At 42.0% G+C, this 21,057-nt stretch overlaps 1 protein-coding gene across 1 annotated transcript; it reads right to left on the bottom strand.

The window, feature by feature from the left end:
• Positions 1 to 3: 3 nt before the first annotated feature.
• On the bottom strand, positions 4 to 16,705 carry LOC307251284 (fibronectin-like; the record flags this gene model as incomplete). Its single annotated transcript, XM_080028606.1, is given in 40 exon segments — positions 4 to 23; positions 215 to 304; positions 428 to 457; positions 460 to 546; positions 549 to 605; positions 688 to 711; positions 714 to 774; positions 863 to 1,050; positions 1,141 to 1,410; positions 1,796 to 1,912; positions 2,011 to 2,166; positions 2,260 to 2,421; positions 2,513 to 2,629; positions 2,771 to 3,037; positions 3,504 to 3,593; positions 3,723 to 3,914; positions 5,168 to 5,359; positions 5,577 to 5,663; positions 5,831 to 5,999; positions 6,476 to 6,570; positions 6,656 to 6,919; positions 7,047 to 7,325; positions 8,100 to 8,294; positions 8,392 to 8,481; positions 8,602 to 8,730; positions 8,934 to 9,110; positions 9,191 to 9,359; positions 10,549 to 10,670; positions 11,591 to 11,734; positions 11,848 to 11,976; positions 12,102 to 12,257; positions 13,410 to 13,586; positions 13,784 to 13,966; positions 14,193 to 14,387; positions 14,521 to 14,667; positions 14,798 to 14,935; positions 15,351 to 15,482; positions 15,689 to 15,826; positions 16,133 to 16,258; positions 16,429 to 16,705. Coding segments are annotated over 40 exon segments (5,703 nt in total), but the record flags the coding sequence as incomplete, so codon positions are not given.
• Between the last annotated feature and the right edge of the window lie 4,352 nt (positions 16,706 to 21,057).

The following is a 21,057-nucleotide window of genomic DNA, read 5'->3' as shown; positions in this document are numbered from 1 at the left end:
AGGGGACTGGATCACTGGTTGAGCTATGAAAAAAAACATGTTAATTCAGATCAGGTAGCATATGTAATGCTAGAGATCAATGAAAAATTGATGCCAAAAGAATCAAAATGTCCAGATATGGAAAAATCTGATCTAAACTGAAGCTAAAATGATGAAGCCTGAATCGTGTTGAAAACAATGCAACAGAGAGATTAGACATAAGTTTGCGTAGTACCTGTTTGAATATTGAGAGTAACTGGAGCGCTCCTTGTGTTGCCATTCAGAGTATACAGGTTAACAGTGTAGGTAGTGCCTGGCTGCAGACCTTTAGGTGAGAAAAAAATTACAGTGTAAAGCAAGACTGAAACACAAAATTCACACATCTAAACTTCCATCTCTTTATAGTTTCACCTTGTTAAAGGCCTGTGAAGCAGAAGTTGTGATGTACCTGTGAGGATGTAGGTGGTTAGATCTCCTGGATGGTCCGCCTGATTGTGGGGTGCGAGCCACTGGTGGGTGTGGCTTCCACAAGGTAACCAGTGATGGTTTCCACCTTGGAGCGCCAGCCAGTGTGAAAGAAGTATCCTTCACATCAGAGATACGCACACGGCGAGGAGGACTCACATCTGCATCAGGAAGGAATGAAACCGAAATAAACAGAGCAGTGGTGATGACTGAACATGTGTCCATTGATGTGTAGCCAGTTACCTTCCAGTGTGGTTGTCTCTCCCACAGCGGTCTGCTGCTGACAGAGTTCTTCAGAGCATAAACATGTATCTGGTATGTGGTTGCCACCTATGATACAGACAAAGGATGGAAAATGACTCTCTGAATGACTATGAATCCATGTAAATACGTATATCGAGATGAGAACTCTGTTTACCATGAGCCCTGGAACGACAACACGTGTGGTGTCCGGAGCAACGTTCATCTCTTTAGCTGGGCCGTTGATGGTCTTGGGACTGACAACCACTCTGTAGCCTGTCAGGCGTGCATTGGGGGCTCGCCATGACACAGTGAAGGAGGTGGAACCTACCTCTGAGATGTCCAGGCTGGTCGGAGCAGGGATTACTGAGACAGCAAACAGACATGATATTATTAATTGGAGTCTGTGAACATATAGGTAGGTTATGAATGTGTTGTACTGTTCTAAATGTATACCTGTGGCCTGGGTTCCCACCAACGGGGGGCTGGGTGTGCGGCCATTGAGGGCAATGACCTTCACAGTATACTCTGTCCCAGGGCGAAGGCCTTTCAGGAGTACGGTGTGCTGGTCACCTCTGGGTGCTGGGCGCAGCTCTCGCTCCCCCTCTTCTGAACTGGAGTACAGGACGCGGTATGAGGTCACTGTGCCTTCTGGACTGTCCCAAGTGATACGCATGGAGGCGGAGTCAATATCAGAGAAGGTCAGGTCCTTCGGGCGGTCCATAGCTGCAGGAAAGAAAGAAGATGGCAGGTATTCTTTTCAGCCTTCACAACCTTATTGCAAGTTGTTTTGGGGACTGGCTTGAAACTTTTTATTAGCTGCTGCAGTTTATCTTGTCAGACATTTACGTGATCACATGACTAACCACCAAAACTAGAAGCCGTGCATCACTTAGTATGTTGAGAACAACAATGTATGTTTTATGATCGCTCCTTTCATCCAAAATTCCTTTCATCCAATTGCAGTGATACTTTACCCGTCTTATGTCTCTATCGTGCACATGTAAAAAAGCCTATTAGAAACCAGCGAGTTATGAGTGGAAGTGGTTTCCTTCAGGAAACAATATTCCCTAGTCCCGTATTAGTTTTCACTGAATTGAGTCAAACTTACCAGTGATGGCATTCTCAATCACAGGGGAAGAGGGTTGGTCATCGTAGCCCAAAGCATAGACACTCAGGACATACTCAGCAGTGGGCATAAGACCTGTGAAAGTCATCTCTGTTGTATCTGTATCAGAGAATCAGAAAAGGTGTCAATGAGGAGAGGAAGTGCTGGTTAAATATAATAGTTTTGAAGAGCCTTTTTTTTTTTTTTGCATGTCTTACCTGGGGCCACATCCTCGGAATAAGAGGGTCCCAGGCCGTTCTTGGGGACGCCGGTAATTCTGTAGCCTTTGATTGGTCCATGGGCAGGAGACCAGCGCACTGTGATGGTGTTGTCACTCACATCAGTCACTTTCATGTCAGTTGGGGACTCGGTATCTAAAGGAGGGATCATCACAAAGCAAGCTGTTGATATAAATGTACCCCTTAATAAACAAATGATTAGTTTTCTCCTCTTTCACATAGCAGTACCAGTTTTGTGTGTGATGTAGACTGGGGTATTGGAGTGGGGACTGTCCCCTCTTCCTGTAACAGCATAGACCGTGATGGTGTAGTCAGTGCCGGGGTTCAGACCGCTGATGGTGGCGGTGGTCTGACTGCCAGGGATTGTGAACTCTTGAGGAGATTCACCACCTAGAGAGAGAGAAGGAAGAAGAGTCAAGTGTTAAACTCAGAATATGATTTAATCTTAGAAGAAACGATGGATGAAAACACATGTACGGACTTGTGCCTTCGTAAGTGATCCTGTAGTTCTTCACTGAGATAGAGGGGGCGTCCCAGCGAATACTGATGCTGGTGGGGGTGGATGATGTTACCTCCAGGTCAGTGGGAGCATCAGAGACTGAGAATTATTGGAAAAAGTAGAGGATAGAGGTTCATTATATTTTAAAAGAATGTTCAAAAACAACTGAGAAAATAATTATGTTCAGTGTCACTAAGAGAAGAAAAAGGAGAGGTGGTAGAAGCCAGTGTAGGAACTCACCGGTGGCCTGTGTGCCAGTCAGAGGCTGGCTCTCCTGATTGGTGCCGATAGCATAAACATATATCAGATACTCTGTCTCTGGTGTCAGTCCAGTCAAAGTGAAGTGGTTCCTGGTTGGGGGCAGGCTCTCATCATTGGCCCGCCCACCGCTCGTCTTCTGGTAGCGCAGACGGTAGCCGGTGATGACAGAAGTGGGAGCCAGCCAGTGGACGGTGAAGGAGTTTGTGCGAATATCAGAGAAGTCCAAGCCAGTGGGGGAATCCATAGCTGTAGGGAGATTTAAATTGTTTAATAATAATAATAATAATAATAATAATAATAATAATAATAATAATAATAATAATAATAATAATAATAATAATAATAATAATAATAATAATTAATTTCATCATCATGATTATTTCATGACACCCCTGCCCTCCCAAGCCAAAGACATGCATACACTACACATACAACCTTAGCAAAATGTTTATAAAATGAATGACTATTATAAGATTTATGCACAAACAAATTACATATAACATAAAGCATGTGACATGTTTTAATTTATGGAGGCCTATACAAGTAAAATATATAGTTCGAATATATACTTTTAAATATGACATGTCATCATGTTCCTGTTCACATTAGACAAAATAAACATTTTCAAAATGAAAGATAAGATCACTCCAAAGTTGGTCCTTCCTAAAGCCAGCCACTAAGAAGAAAATGAAGAAACTACTGTCAGACTCACTTGTTGTCTGAGTCCCTGTGGCTGGTTGACTTTCTCGCTCACCGTACACACATACAACACTGATGCGGTACTCTGTGTTGGGCAGCAGGTCTATATGAAAATGGAATTATGAATGTACTGTTAGAATGGCGTGAAACGGAGCACTACCATGAAAAACAACTAATTTTGGACTTTTAAGCCAGAATACTGTCAGACGCTATTAAACAGACATAGTCTTACTCTGCAGAAGGAAGGTGTTGGTAGCTCCGCCAACATTAACCTCCTTGACGTCGTCATCTGTGGCCACAGGGTGGTAACGGATGACAAACCGAGAGATATCGCTTGGTGTGGCAACATGGGGGACTGTCCATGTCACCCTAATGTGGTCAGGAGCCACCCCACCAAACTGCAGGTTGGTTGGAGCTGGAATGGCTGGAAGAATAAGTGGATAAAAGTTATAGCTAGCACAGGAAAAACAAAGAGGTTGACAAAATAAAAGCAGATTTATAATGACATGAAGAAAATATAATTAAGAGATTTATTTATTTTGAGTTTATCATGTGCATTGGTCAAATGGCCTCCACTAATTGTCCCAAATCCAAACCCAAACCCTTCCCACTCATGAAGTGAATAAGATAAATCACCAGCAAAGGTTTGCTTTGTGTATGTGGTCGGCTCGCTTTCCCCCTCTTCTGTTACAGTGAAGATACTGATGTCATAGTCCACGCCTGGCTCCAAACCATGAATCGTGTAATAACCAGCAGATGTTTCCACCATATCTTGAAAAATTGGCAAGCTCTCGCCTGTCGCTACTACCGTTATCCGGTAACCAGTAATGGTAGGATAGTTCAGAGGGATCCAGCGCAGACCAATGGTGGTGTCAGTAATGTCGACAAAGTCAATGTGACGTGGTGTAGGGATGTCTGAAAGGGTTAGGTAAGTTGCAAAGGCGCAAGCAAAATTAGACGGACAAAAAGAATGAAAAGCTATAATAATTACACAAGTTATTTCCAAAACATTCATTTAATTCCCAATAAAGCAGTAAGAAATCCAGAATGTAACAGTAGCCATGCTAGATGAGAAATGACAAATTGCTTCTGTCAATACACATTCAGAATGAACATTAAGCAGTGATTAATTATATTGTTCTGAGCATGCTCCAACAAATGTATTAATTCACCAAGTAATACACATGATCTTCATGCATGGTGGGTTAGATATCATGTTAGTAGTATGTTATGATAATCAAAGCTGCATTCAACTATGTATCATTATTTTTACAGTTTAGATAGTTTTGAGGGAGTTGTTGAAGACCAAAACAAAACATAAAGTTGGCACCAAAGTGGCCATCTAGTGTGAGGATAATGTTGCTGTTGTGTACTGAATGTTCAGAATAAATAGGATTTTTTCTGCTCACACATTGGCCATTAAATGTTTTTATGGGATGTCACCTAGTGGCCAAACTATATTATTGCAGATTGAAGAGGCATTCCATTTAATGTATTCCTATGCAAAAAGTTCCTGCATAAAAAGAAATACATTGTAAGGGTGGGATGAAAAAATGTATAACTGATGGCAAATTGATACCTCCTGTGTCACATACGGACTAACCGGTATTTTCTCTAGACACAATTTTGTGTTTGATGCCTATTAACATATGTGAAGGCTTTCCTGGTGGCTCCTACCTGGTGTGACAATAGTGGACACAGGCACACTTTCCAAATGGCCCTTGGTAGTGTAGACACTGATGTTGTACTCTGCCCCAGGATTCAGGCTCTCTAGCAAGATTGACGTTTGATCACCCCGCGCAATCTCTTCAAGGGAGTTTCCTCGTTGGCCGTTAGTTGGCGTGCTTGTCACCCTGTAGCCTGTGATGTCTGCACGGGGTGGGGGGAACACGACAAATGTGGAGATAGAACATAATGTCAAGAGGTTTTTTTTGCAATTGAATGAGTCACTGGGAGAAATAAAGACAAAATACCAGGAAGAGACATTTGTCCTGGTGAAGAAATAAAAAAATCTTTGAAAGCCAAGGTCCAGTCTTGGCGTGATTCACTGTGCTGACAGTGCGTGGGGAGCACAGTCAATATTTACCTGGTGTTCTGGAAGCTACCCAGTGGACAGTGAGATCTCCTGTGTCAGGGCTGGACTGCACTCTGAGGTCAGTGGGGGGAGACAAGGCTACAAGGGGATGAAAGCAGGCCAAAGCAGACACAAGCATGAGAAACCTGATTTGGTGCAGCAGTAACAAACTCTTGTCAGTTATACATTTTATTTTATAGTGGCTTTTTTGTTTAGCTTTTATCAACACGGCGTTCTTTCTCTCAGTTCAAGTGAATCATACACACATGTGACAACGTTTCGGGTGATGGGGTTTCCACGGTTGCGCCCGTTGAAGATGGGCTGAACGCTGTAGGTGTACTCAGTTCCAGGAATCAGATCGGGAATAAAGATACGCCCAGTGTCAGAAGTCTCTTCTCTGGGAGACTCTCCTTCCTGGCTGGGGAGCACAGACAGCTGAGGGAGGAGAGACAATCGGAGAGTCCATTTACATATCCAGCAGACACAGAGCAACATTAGTATTCACTTTGAATTATGTGTTGGGGCGACCAAACAAACATTTGTCGAATATTTACTCTCATCTAGCTCTTCTTTTGCTCTACCTCTACAAAGGGAAATATCTTTAGCTGCTTAAGGCTCCACTATGTTCATCAGCTAGTCGCTAATTCTTGTCTGTCTGCTGTTTGATGCTAAGCGGGTTTATAATTGCTGTTGAGAGCTTTGGGACTGAATCAAAATAATAAAGTTGTAGGTCGTTGAAACCAAAGAATGAGATTTAAAAAATTGCTCCATAGGGTTTACGAGAAGTGCAGAGTGTGGTAATCCTCTGTGAGACTAGTTACCCCATTGACTTTTCACATCATTGATGGAATAGAAATATGGATAAGAGCAGCTTTAATTCAGTTTGATTATGAGATGATGCATGCTTCTACCTTGTAGCTGAATCTGCGGACAGGTATCCAGGTGATGATGATGGAGCTGTCAGTTACCTCGGTGCTGAAAGGAGGAGCATTTCCCATCTGAGGAGCTGGGAAAGTGAAAAAAATAAATGTGATTCATTGCAGCAATTTATTCTATTATCTGCTTGTGTATCTGTTTATTTTAATACTGACTGGTGCTAAAGTATGTAGTGACTCCCTCGCTGAGGTCGTTGTCCAGCTCAGAGTGGAGGACGGCAGTGTACTGGGTGTCTGGGCGTAAATTCTTCAAGGGGTACTGGGTGACCCTGCCCGGGATCCTTTTCTCAATGGGGTTGGAGCCCTCGATGCTCAGGAGGAGACGGTAGCCTGAGACGATGGTGCGGGGAGCCTCCCACACGACCATTGCGCTGTCAGGGCCGATGTCAGTGAATTGCACATTGGTGGGAAAATCGGGTTCTGGAGGAATTAGAAAAAATACATCACGTGTAAGGCAGAAAAATCTCCTAATTCCTAGTTTTTTATGTTGTTTTTTAAACTATCTGTGTCTACGTCTGACTCCCTTTGTCTGTGTAGTGCAACTTACTGGTAGTCTTTTCTCCCACAAGAGGCTCACTCTCCACACCACCATTGATGGCGTAGATGTAGAAGCGGTAGAGTGTTCCCGGCTGCAAGTGGGTGACTTCGGCATAGGCGTTGGGTGAGACGGGCAGCTGCAGGGGCCTGGTCTCCGTGCCGTCAGGAGCAACGGGGGAGAAGGTCACTCTGTAACCGGTCACCTCGCTGGGAGGACCGGTCCAGGTGATGGTGATCTTCACGTCTGAAACCTCATAGAACTGCAGTTCTGTGGGTGACGGTACTTCCTCTGTCGACAGAGAGGTGGAAGATTGATCGACAAAGGGAAAATCAGATTCAGATTTAAAGCCAGGCCTTTACATGTGGGTCCCTATTTTATTTGGAGGAATAACATGCGTTGAACATGTTTCTCAGGCCTCAAGGATACGCACAATGTGTTGGCTGACATAGAGCAGAAAATATAAGAAATACCAAACCAGACATGGGGAAAAATGACATCTGGTTTTATTTTTCAAGCGTAATAAAATTGGACTCAGATATGAAATCCATTTTTCAGACATTCCAAGGATGTATAAAGGGTGTGTGCCTCTGTGTGGGTGTGGACTGTACTGTGCATGCATGCCTTCATAAGGTTCTTAGCCCACCATGAATAAAAGAGAGGTCATTCAGGGGCCATTATAGACCAGTGAAGATAAGACGCCTCTGAAAATATATTACGGTGGTAAAGCTAGAGCTGTATGAGCATATTTTGATAAAGCAATGTTTTGACAAGCTCAGTCTTTCCTAAACATTGGAAAGCCCCTCCTGAAGCCCCCTGGCCCTATAAGGAATCTTTGGCTGCGACTATAAACACGCTATGCACATCTTTCACTGTGAGCCAAAAGACAAAGAATTCAAATGCATATAATTTACCATCTAAATACATAATCAAAAAGAAAACACTTGAAAAGTTTAAATTAAACAAAAAGATAAGTTATGAAGCACTGAATTATAACTTTTCGGAAGTAGCATTTCAGCTTTGTCGTTAACTGAAAGATATGGCATTTGTTTTAAAAAAGCGTACCTGGTAGAGGTGATCCAGCAGTGTTGACCTGTACAAAAACAGGCTCACTCTCCCTGTCCTCCTCCACAGCGTAGATGCTAATGTTGTAAAGCAGGCCGGGGCGGAGGTCAACCAGGTTGACCGAGGTCTCTGAGTCTGGCAGGGTCAGCTCAGTGCTGCTGCCTTCCACTGAAGGCGTATACACCACACGGTAACCTGGTATGCACAACCATAAAGTTACACAAATCCAGAATAAACTGCTTTAAACTACTAATTGTATTTGTATATGTATATGCAGAGACCGGTTCCTTACCAGTAATTGGAGCCTGAGGCCTGGTCCAGCTGATTCGGATGGAGGACTCTCCCACTCGGTCGATTGTGTGCTCAGCAGGGGAGTCGGGAGCTGGTGGAATGGATAAGAATGGGAATCATTCGTCCGTTACATTTGGTGTACAAATGTGCAGCATTTGTATATTCCTGAGCTTATTGCATCACAAAGAGGAGCAGAGCAAATCTCTCTCACCTGTTGTCTGGGAGGTTGTCAGAATGAGGTTTGGCTCTCCCTGATTTGGAAGCTCATAGACGTTGACATTATATCTGCGTCCTGGCAGGAGGTCACCAATATTTACAGAGGTGGTAGAGCGAGGAAGATCTGGAGAAGCAATCAAAATTACTTGAGTAATTATAGAGGATTGTATCTACATTGCTAATCCCCAATATAATTGGTGTCACAGCCTGTGATGCAACATAAGTTGAGGTCAAGGACCACAACAGAAAAACAAGCCATTTAAATCAATCTAGTCAGTTATTTGCATGGGACCTTATGGAGGTTTTCAAATGGTCAAAGAGTCTCACCCAGGACTTTGGGCTTGGAGCCGTCCTCACTGAGCTCATACTCCACCCTGAAGCCAGAGATGGTGGCAGAGGCCGATGTCCAGGACACCACAAAGCTGTTTGAGGTGATTTCTGTCACCGACTCAGAAGTGTCCAAGACTGGTCGAGGCTGGGTGGTCTCTCCCTCCGATGTTTCCACTTGAGACAAAAAGGGAATATAATGTTCCTGCGAATATTCCTTTACATTGGTAGCATAGAGATAATAACAAACTACTCACATGAGCCTTGGTTGGTGGTGAAATCGAAGCGTGTGACCTCCCGGCGACCGTAGCGCAGCACGCTGATCAGCTGACCCTCGTAGGTGATGCCTGGACGCAGGCCACTGATGGTGTAGGAGTTGAGGGTGTTGGGGATGTTGACCTCCTTCCACGGCGCACGGGTATTTTTCTACCAAAAGGGGGTAAGAAGACAGAAAAAGTGGTTGGTGGTTCAATTTTAAGTTATGCTTAGATTGTGATAGGATCAAAAGCTTAACCTGCTGAGAGCCCAATTATGATCCAGACACACAGAAAATAATGTAATGGTGGATACAAAAATAATTTATTAAATGTTATCTTTTTCTTCCATTAGAATGGACAAAGGATCTTAACACAAGAACTAACACAATATTAAAATGTACCTTTTCATTTATTCTTTTTATCAAAAAAAAGAAGAAAAACATGAGTTTATGTTTATCAATGGACAACTAATGTCAATAAATAAAGTGATGCTTTAATGCACATTGTATATAGTTTGTACTATTTGAATAAAACATTTTTTAATTATTGATTAAAATTATTGATAGAAAATAAAGACAGGTGGTCAGTCCCAAGTCATTTATTTTCTATTATTCTATTTTTATTTGACTATATTCTCTTTTAGGGCTTAATATCATAGAGGTTAAACTGTGAAAATAGAACCTAAGCTTTTGAGCGAACCTGGACAGGAATACTTTTAAATGTTACAAAGTGATATTTGACCATCTTCAAAAGAAAAAAAATAAATTGATTTACTGGAATGATAAATTAATTCAGAGAATTCTCATGTTACATGGATGCCTGTGTATTGTGGACTTCATACTGCCTCAGACCCACTTACTGCCACATCCTGCCTCAAGGAGTATTTTGACTGGCTTTGCACTCTGTCGGAAAAATACAAAATTTCTCAGCCGGAAAACTTGGGGGGACTTTGCTGTCCAAAATATACAAACCGCTTTAGAGGAAATAAGTTTGACTTCAATTAAGCCACATTGACATTTCAACCAGCTTCCCAGTCTTTGAGATCTTCAAAGAGAAAATAAATGTGGGAGAAAAAAAATCACAGGGATATTTTTCCTGGAATCCACTAGAAGCTGTGTGTTTGTGTGTGGAGACTGTGTAAGGGGAGTTCATGTACCCACTAATCACCTTGTTTGTCCTTGCTCCAACTTCAGTCAACATTACCAAAAGCACTTGACTTCATTCAGATTGTTTGCTCAGCTTTAACTAAAGCTACTGGTAAGTTAATTTAGAACACCGTTTTTGAGAGAAAATGTGGGCTCACTTGTTTTCATAAGGCACATTTCTAAACTGTGTTACAAACCAAAAGGGCAACTCACAATTCTCCATTTGAGGATGTACTGGGTAATTTGTACAGATGAAGGGGGGTTCCACTGAATGGGGTGGGAGTCTGGCTGTTTTCCGGCCTCTGTGATGATCACCTGGACAGGTCTGTGGCCGTCTGAGGTCATCAGGACACAAACAAAGCTGCTATTAGCAATGGGAGACAGACTCACACTTTGTCTAGGTAAGACATTTAATATAACAGTGTTACCTGTAGAAGAGTGTGGGCTAATAATTGGCTACATTTCGGCGAGGCTCTCCCAGACATATTCATAGCCTATGGGACTAAACTAAACCACCAGACGGTGCTAAACACCCACTGACATCTTAAAGTGTAACATAACACCGGAGTACTATATTCATCATTCATAGCCTCTGTACCCCCAACACACACACACACGCACGCACATGTGTGTAAGTCCCCCCAACCACCCCCTGCCTCACATCACTTTTCCCCCTCAGCAGGTCAGCAAAGCAAACACAGCACTGGGGTTGGGGGAGGAAAAGCTTTTTCAACTACAAAGACTGAGGGCAAGGCAGGGGCGATGTGGTTGACCGACACGTCTCCATTTGCCAGACTTCAAAGTGGAGAAGAAGCCTGAACCCCCACTTTCCTCCACTAACCTGGCAAGTGAACTTTTACAGTTCAGATAGGTGTGATGGGAGGTTAGGAGTAGGTGGGAGGAAGGAGGTCAATTATGTAAGGGAGTTGAATATGGCCAGCATCCACAAATTAAGCCTTAAAAGCTACCTGACTTTTGGGGAAAATGCCTATCCATAATGGAATAATCAGAGATATAACCTTCATTCTAAGTCTAGTCATTCTAAATTCAAAAATCTGTATCATGTCTATGTGTATGATGGTGTTTAATTTCTGCATCCCTCTTGTTGTTCTGTGCTGTACGTAAATTACACCACCAGTTCACTTATGGCACAAGTTTACATTAGTTTACATACATTTTCAGTCCTAGAACTGTACACCAACTGTAATTGATTGCATCTTTAAACGTAGGACATTGTGAGAATAATTTGTTCTACCCTGGGTGGTCTGCTGAGGTTCACATCTCATCTCTCCGATTCCGTTGCCGTAGCAATAACAGCGGTAGCGGATGCTATGGAGGACTTTGTCCCACGTGTCTCCGATCTGATAGAAGGTTCTGGATTGTGGCTCCTGACACTGATCTATTGCAGAAAGCAGAAAGAAAGAAAAGAGATAATTGGTCGGCACAGAGGAGGGCGGGGCGTTAAAGTTCTCAGACGAGAAGTGCATTGTTAGGCTGTTGCAGTGAACCCACCGATAGCATCACACTTCCAGCGTCCACGCCCCTGTCCATAGCAGGTGCAGTTCATCAAGTAGCCCTCGTCGTGGGTCTTGGAGAATTCCTGGTTTACTTCATAGGTCAAGCCTTCGACAATGCACTGATCTGGAAGGGTCATAAAAAGGCTTAAAGACAACATCAACATTTCTCACTTCTGTAGCTACTTCAAGTGAACTTTCAAAAGCCTTAAACAGTTTTGTTTCAGGTCTGAATGGAGTTATCTCTCTGACCTCGCAACTGTGAGTGAGCAACACAGCTCCACTCCCCACGGTTGTTGCCCAGGCATGTGCACTCCATCATGTGACCCATGACATCATGGCGTTTGTCCCACTTGTCGCCTACGCGATGCATCACTCCGTCGGTGGTTGTACATGATTCCTCATGGGCTGCGTAAGGAAAGACAGGAGAAAAATATGTTTAAAACAGTCAATACTTTGCTCCGCAGTGTGTTTAGTTTTTATCCATATGTGCGTTTACGTGCTTCTGAATGTGTTCGAAAAGGGAATTTGTCCAGTAAGCCCAATTTCCTGAATTGGTGTTAGATCAAATGCTGTTATGTAACATCCCTTATAGAGTTATTATTCTCCCAAGACCAGAAAGCTTATCTCGTCTCCAGTTGTCTACAAGTGACCCGTGCATCGCGTGTTGATTACATCCACTAGAATAAAATATATCAACAGCATTTGAATTTTTTTTAGGCTTTTGCCTGGTTGCCAAATGTTATACAAGAAGATTGATAAGACTATCATGTCCGTATGAGGTATATGGAGCTGCAGCCTGGAGCATAAAGCATCTTCTGGCTGTACCTTCATGTTAAGCATATCGATATGAGAGTGGTATCAACCCTCCCATCTAATTCTCGAAGAGAACTATTCCTAAAAAAACACTATTCCACATCAGTTTTATGATTATGATGATTTTGTATATTATATTGTGAGTTTAAATTGGAAACTTTTAAAAACTATTGTTTTAAAACTTTTTTCACAAAGATAAAAATATTCAAATGATTTATGTGATGGAAAAATGATTTTCAGTGGGTTTTTTCCAGTCTACTTCTAATAATGATCCCCATTGATTACTGTCTTGTGACACGTTGTCTTTTTGAATATGGAGTCCTGAACTCTGAACGGTGACTGTTTTCTTTATATTGATCTGACATGTGTCTCCTCTGTCTAAAGTCCCCAACTTGTGAGGTGGCGTTATTTTGTGTTCTGAGTAAATTAACTCATTGATTACAGTAAAACCCTGTATGAATATTCTGACTGGCAACATGAATGTTGTCCGACTCTTGAACCAACTTTAGGTGAAGGAGTTGACCCTGCTCGGCTGAACAGTTTTGTTTTGTTTTGTTTTATCCATTTTGATTAAATTCCTAAACTCTGTTGAGTTTTGGTTCGTCTTATTTTTCTTACAAGTTGTAGATATATCAAATTTCTACGACAATTTATATTATTGGTCATTTAACGGGCAAATTTCAAAGAACTGCATGGTGTGGATCAGACAAATGCAGCAGCATACACACACTCAAACACACTCACCAGCCATTGGGCAAAATCCATAGCGCTGCTCTGTGTCGTAGTCATAGGTGGTACCGCACCACCTCATGCTATCACGACGTCCGTCAGCAGTGCAGTCGGTGTAGTTGCGCCCACTGTAGAGGAAGGGGAAGTGGCACAGGCCACCATTGGAGTTTCCACCTCGTGTTGCTACAATGACTGGAATGGAGAGGGAAACACAACAGTTATTGCATAACTATTCTGTTTACCTATCACAACAATAATACAAGGGTCGGGTTTCTGCACACTTTTGAAAGGTAAGGTATTGGGAGGGAATCTTAAGTAGTGACATTGACTGGCAAAAGCCATCCTTTAATAAACACGTCCTGGTTCACATTCCTGTTCGCGAATCTCACCGTTCTTCTCAGTACAGAAAGAGTACTGCTGGTCGCTTTCATAGTTTGAGGTTGTGGAGCACCAGAGCTGCCCATCTGTGCGTCCGTCGGAGGTGCAGGAGTAGTAGGTCTTTCCCATGAAGACAAAGGGAAACACACACGGCTGGCCGTCAGAGTTGCCACCATACGCCTGGCTCCTGGCCTCTGCAGACAAGGAGATACAAAGACAACTTATTTCAAGTGAAGAAAACCAAATTAGAAACCTGACATGACAGTCACATCTTAATTTCTGTTGTAATGAAGAATCCCCTTTTAAAAGGATTTTGTTTTTGTTTTTGAAAAATAACAGAAGTGGTTTAATTTGGATGAGTTTGATAAAATAAAATTAGAGCATATAATTCCTCCTTTCTTCCCTCCCTCCTGTACTCACCCCACTCCTGACAGCTGACCCCGTTGCCCAGACAGGTACAGAGCATCTGCTTGCTGCCCTGGCTTCTGAACCAGCGCTGGCCATCGTAGTAAGTAGCTCCAGAGTCTGTGCGGCACGTCCCCTCGGCGGCGAGCTCAGGCTGCTCACGAGTCTGGGAATAGGTTGGGTTGAGCGCGACAGAACCTGGCTGTACAGCTGTAAAGCCGTCAAACACAATGAAATAAGGATATATGGCAGGGCTGTGAACACTGAGAAGATCAGAGTAAGGTTTTATTTTGTCATTTTTAGCAAAATTGAATTTGAGCTAAATTTAGGTTTGGAGTCTTACTTCGGCCTGCGTTGTGTCTCTCACACTTCCACTCCCCACGGCCATTTCCTAAGCACTGACACTGCAGGGTGTGTCCGCTCGTGTCTTTCTTCGTCCAATTTTCTCCGATACGGTAGGATCTTTTGGTGTCCTGGTCGTTGCAACGGTCTGTTTGGAGAACATCAGTGGTCAACAAAATGCCACCCTAAGTACTGTATGTAAAAGTGTGTGTGTGTGTGTGTGTGTGTGTGTGTGTGTGTGTGTGTGTGTGCGTGTGCATGTTTTTATTTTTTCTCACTCCTTGAGGTGCATGTGATGCGTCCATTTCCTTCTCCCAGACAGGTGCAGTCCAGCATCATCCAGCCTTGGTATGGTTTCTCCCAGGTCTCGCCCACAACGTATGATGATGCAGCATTGTCGTCGTAGCAACGCACAGCTGCACAGAAAATAAATTTGATTAAAGCATCTGCAGGCCTTCACAGGATATTGTTAAATCCGACCTGAAATCACAACATCTAAATCAGCTCAGACAATTCCAGGAAAAAGAGACAACGTGAAAATCAATAACTGTGGCATAAAATGGGCATAGAGGGGAGGCTTGCTCTCTCACACATTTACCTTGTTTGTGTGGACTGTTGTCAAATATTTACTATTGTATCAAACACAGTCATGTCTCTGAGAAGTTACCCTGTCTGAAAGTTTGTTTGCATGCACATATGTGTGTGTCGTGGTAGCTTAATATACGAACATTGTTTAATAAATTGTAATATTTTGCATTTATCTGCATCCCACGGTTCAAACTGAAAGTGTTGACAGCTTGGCTTTAAAATGTACGAGGTAAAAGTTCTCACCGGCAGGTTTGCAGGTCCACTCTCCTTTGCCATTTCCAAGACAGACACACTCAAGCATGTAGTCAGCAGTGTCATGGGGCCTCTGCCAAGTGTCCCCGATTTTATACGACCTCCCACCTTCATGGCAACGATCTGTGAATGACAAAATGTAGAGGATCCATTGGTTTAAAAAAATATATCAACAACACATCCATCAATCAAATTTTAAGTTAAAAAGCTAACCACTCTTCTTTTCTCAAGAAAATAACACATTTACCTAAACTGAATATTTTGGTTTATTTTATTGGTTTATTTTTACCATGCTTGGTATTGATGTGTAGTGTAGTCTTGTTACTCACTTGCAATGGTGCAGCTGATTTTGCCTCGACTGGAACCAATACAGGTGCAGTCCCACATCATCCCGTCCTTGGGTCTCTCGTAGGTTTCCCCTACCCGGTATGTCCGGTCATTGTACTTATCATAACAGGACTCCTCCCCTGGAGAGAGAAATAGAGGAAACTTTAAAAGGGTAAGAGGCTGTATTGGTGAACCTGTTGTGGACATTTCTTTTGCTGCATAAAGAGGCACTAATGACTGAACAGCTGGATATTTCTACCAGCTATGTTTAAGTCATGGTGTGATATGCTTTTTTTTACTTGACTTGTTGGTATTGACACAAAAGTTAGAGGAGAGGCAGCACTCCCAACCCAAAGAGGCAATCATTTCAATCGCTTCCAGATGTGAAATGTAGAAGTAGAACAGATTGCCAGATATTTCTGTATTGCATTTGGTCTCATACTAACCTTCAGGCTTAGTTTTACATTTGATGCCTGCTGCTCCATTGCAGCTGCACACCAGTGTACTACCAAGGTAGGGCTTCTCCCACTGCTCGTTCGTTCTGAAAGAGCGACCGTTTTCCTCACAGCCAACTAGCAATCACACAATAACAATATTATTAGATAAAGATGATTACGCATAAAGACCATTAAAGTAACATGCACTAGAAATCACTTTGTAATGCAGAAAGAAAATCATATTTGACTTTTCACACATTAAGGAGAATTAAACTGAAGAAAAGTTTGAAATTGAAGGTCAGTACCTGGAGCAACGGCCGGTGCGTCAAGGAGTTCAGGATACACCTGATACTGGCCAGTTTGTCTTTTGCTCTTCTGTGGCAAGCAGTGGACTGCGCTGCTTATGCACAGCGCCACCAGTAACCCTGTCACTGGGCCACCAGTCATTTTGTAGAAAACAAGGATTTAAAGCTAAAGTAAAAAGACAGGAGCTATACAAAGCAAGGTTTAAAAAAGAAGCGAGTGTAGAACTAATGTAAGCTTGGAGAGATCTTATTTTTGTCCCCGCTGCCTCCTCGCAGCTGGTGGCTAGACTGAGGAGAGGGGAGCGCACGGGATTTATACCCGGGCACACCGCTGCAGGCTATTGAAGGGGGAGGGCTTTAACTGGAGCACGGATGACTCGCCCGTGTCCGGGCAACAGGCTACTGCCATTCCACACTTCAATTTCAAGGAAAGAGAATAAGCCACAAGACAGAACAAATATAATGTTATAAAGAGGAAAGAGCATTTGAAGTCGGACGGTTTCAGAGATCACTTCAGGTGAGATGGCACAAAAGTCTTTGTTGCTTGTGATGGAGATATCTATCTCTAATGCTTGAGATTCATGTTGATGTTAAGGAGTCATATGTATTCCTTCACGTTGAGAATTCACAAACAAACACGAATCATAGTTTTCTTCACACTGTCACTGCTCTCAACAAAACACCAGTTTCTCCATAATTGACTCTTTAAAACATTTTCTATGTTACTGATGTAATGTTACCACAGTGTAAAGTTGACCATTAGATGCCTTTATACATCACTTCCCTCTATGATCTATTTAACACCTCAGCCAGCCTTTCCTCACCTCCCACCACATACATACACACCACCACCTGCTCTACATCCATCACAGTGTTTTCCCTTGCTCCACTTGATGTCTGTCTGGTTTAGCCAAGTGTGTATGTGTTTGAGAAAAAAGTGCTTTCTCTTTCTCTTTCATCCATAATTCACATTCATGACTGAATGTTTGCATGCCTTTTCAAACAGAAACATGATCAATTGCTTACTAGTATAAACTCATAATGTTGCTATTAGTTACAGTATGAGTAACATTAACTATTAAAGACAGCATTAATTATATTAGGGTTAGGGATACATAATGCATATTAATTTAAATATACAATGTTTTATAAATAAATGCTATCACACTCTTAATTATTAAATACTTAAATTCAGATGTTCTCAATATTTCAGTGGATAATTCAAGATGTGCAGTAAGACATTTTGTACACTTGTGTCTGTGATTAAGACATAACAAGTAAACGTTTTAACCATGGCGTTGTTTATAATAATTAAACAATCTGTGTTTTAACTGTCTATACCATAACATAGTTGATGGTTGGTTGGCTATAGTTAAGAGCCAAAGATTCTGGGGTTAAGTTGTGGAAAGTGAATTTCTCTGCCAAGAGGTGAAATGTTTTCAAAAACAATATGCAAACGGAGGGGAAAAATAATAAAGCTGGCCACAGCATGCTGCCCTGGTCATGTCATGGTGCAGAAGCTGCTAGTTAATCATGGTCAGGGGAGCAGCTACTGTGTGTGTGTGTGTGTGTGTGTGTGTGTGTGTGTGTGTGTGTGTGTGTGTGTGTGTGTGTGTGTGTGTGTGTGTGTGTGTGTGTGTGTGTGTGTGTGTGTGTGTGTGTGTGTGTGTAATAATTCCTGTCAAAGAGGTTAAGAACAAAACACATGGTTTGGGGGAAACAGACATGGAAAACAGCTAAAACACTCCTTTAAAAAAAATCAGTGCAAGTGAGTCACAAATATCTCCTGCAGGGAAAAAGCCAGAAACAGCGCCAAACCGTGAAGGAGAAAATCCCATAGAGAGTTTCAAGCTGCAGAGTCTCGAAGAGTTAAAAGTGTAATTTCCATATTCACTGATTATATGTTTTACAAAACATTTTTCCTGAAATTTGCACTCATGCAGTATAAGGGAGGAACGGTTGTGAAAGAACGTATAAATATTTGTGAACAAAAGAGACATTCAGTTCCTACAAGAATGGTGTATTTAGGGTATGACTTAATATCCTGGGCTGCTGGGTCTCACAGTCAGATTTACGAGCTGTCTCTGTGAGAGCCTCAAGAGAGCTGCCTGGCTTATATCAAAATGAACCACCTTCTCTTCTTCTCTCTCTGTCTTCCATACAAAACCTCCATATTTCAACATTGACTTGGCTCCACTCTGGTTGTTTTCACTGTGGGTTTTTGTTGACCCTCAGTGATTGATTTGGGAGCTTAATGGAGAGAAATTCTATTCTGATAATCCCGGTAAACTGAGCTGGCATTACTGCACACAGTGATGTCTTTGTCGCAGTGTTTTAGATTTGGTTTTCCTACTTTTCATATTTCATATCATATTTTCACATTTTCCATTAATGTAAAGCAACACTGAAAATAGTTTGACTTATAAATCCATTGCAATCAGCGCATGTTCTGCATTTGTTGTCTTCAAAATTGCATGACGTTTGCATGGGAAGGAATACATGAGCTAGGTTGATTTGAAAAGTCTGTAGTTAGCAAGCAACATAATATACAGTATGTGTGGCTAAAATAAAAACAAAAGATATGTTTAATGGCATGTATTTCTGAAACAAACTGTTTCTGTAAGTTGATTTCCACACCGTACAGCGATTAATGTAAAATTCTTCAAAGAACAAACGCATTACATGTTGAGGGTTAAACAAATGATTAGTAATTTTTGTCAGAAAATACACTTATTCAATCCAAGCTGGGCAGCCAGCAGTTAATTTAGCTTTGCATTAAATTGAAAACAGGGGTAAACAATTTGCATGGCTAAAGGTTACAAAATCTACTTTCCAGCACCAATAAAGCTCACTTAAGAGTACACAATTTAGAGTTACACTTTTACTACATCTTTAGACTCACAATGGACATTTAAAAAAAAATAAACATTTCAAAATTAACTCAGCAGAAGTGGCGTTATTGTCTTCATTATTCCACTTATTTATTTGTCAAAACTTGGCACCTATACATTGAGGGCCGCCAGGAAGAAAGTGGGAACGCTTTCTAGGGCCCAGCCACTAAGGGAGCCCATGGTCTGTCAGTAAAATATATCCTATTTCATCTTGAAAACCTCAAAATAGTATGAATAGTTTTTTTCACTCTGAAACCTTAGGCCATCAAAAGGTCAACCAAACAAGCACCCTATCACTGTGTAGGCCTATGTGCATCTAGTGCCTTGCTTTAATGTGTCTATAACCCATATGTTTCACATGTAAATTTGTCTCTATCTTATACTATAAAGGCTGCCAGTTTATACAGCTAAGCCTGCAGTGATGATTGAATGCCATTTCTAGTCATTTAGTTAGAGTGAGTTTGTCATTTTCAATAAACTTGATAATCAGTAAGAGTGATAGTCTCTCTCCAAAATCATGCGTTTATGTAGGAATGAGCACATTCACACACATTGATACAAGTAAATCATGACTTAAAGCTGGTGTGGGTAACTTTTTCACTGTAATATTTGGCAAAAATGTCATATTAGCCATTCATCTATATGTAGGTGAAGTGGTCTGAGAATATCTACTCATCACTTTGCTCTCCCCTGCCTCTGTGTGCCGCCCCCAAAAATTGCTACCGCTCATGTACACTTTGACCAATCCGAGCGAGGCTCTGATTCTCCGTTCTTATTGGCTGTTGGGACTGTCCATTCACTTTGACACAGACGTTGTTGCGTCAGTTGCGTAAGCGTTCACAACCCTAGCAGTCTGACAATTTGGCACTACAGCAGCCAACAAACAGCAATGTCTACAATCAACGGTCCCTAAATGTCCTATTTCCCGTTTAACAACAACTGCTTACACCGCTAAGACAGCAAGGATACGAGGAAAGACCGGGAAATACACTAGTTGAAAAGACATGAACATGCGCATAACTGTTGTTCGGAGGGAGGAGCTACAGCAGGTAGAGCTTGTCAGGGAGGGACCAGAGAGAATACAAGTGGAGCAGTTGAGGTATTTGGTTTCAAATCTCTATCCCAACTGCTATTTTCTCCCAAATCATATACCCCAGCTTTAAGGGGGCCCATTGACACTCCTTTTACAGGGGCCCAGACATTTGTGTGAGCTGGCCTGCCTTCATTAACCACAATGCAACTTGAACATTGACAGTTCAATTGGAGATTTGTGTGGTAAGGCTAATGTAGCCTTGAGCTGCCAGCCTCAAGGAAAGATAAGGAGTAGGCTACAGGGGTCTGGTAAGCTAATTTCTTCATTTTATTTCTCTCTCACTCAACACCCCCACATTTATTTTTCATTTCCATAGCCTACTTGTAGTCCAACCAACGCCAACTACAATTATATCACATGAGGTTATTCATCAGATTTTGCGGAGTTCAATCTAGAGCCACAAACAACATTATACAATCTTTCTCGCATAGCTTACTCCCACAAGTCTTGTAAACATACTTCAATGTGTAAAATTTGCAGTTATTATTTGACACATTATGACTCCATTGTTTAAACTGTACAACAATTGAAGTTTAAAAATGTTGAGTTGTGGTTTTACAGAAGGTTACACAGGACTATTAGGCTACTTACCTTATAACTTACTAGCTGCAGCCCTAAGATGAATTGATGTGAGTTGAATCGATT

This window comes from Ammodytes marinus (genome assembly GCF_949987685.1).
Source record: "Ammodytes marinus genome assembly, chromosome: 1".
Lineage (NCBI taxonomy): Eukaryota > Metazoa > Chordata > Actinopteri > Uranoscopiformes > Ammodytidae > Ammodytes > Ammodytes marinus.
Note: the sequence above shows the minus strand (reverse complement) of the source record. Positions and strands in the feature narration are given on the sequence as shown.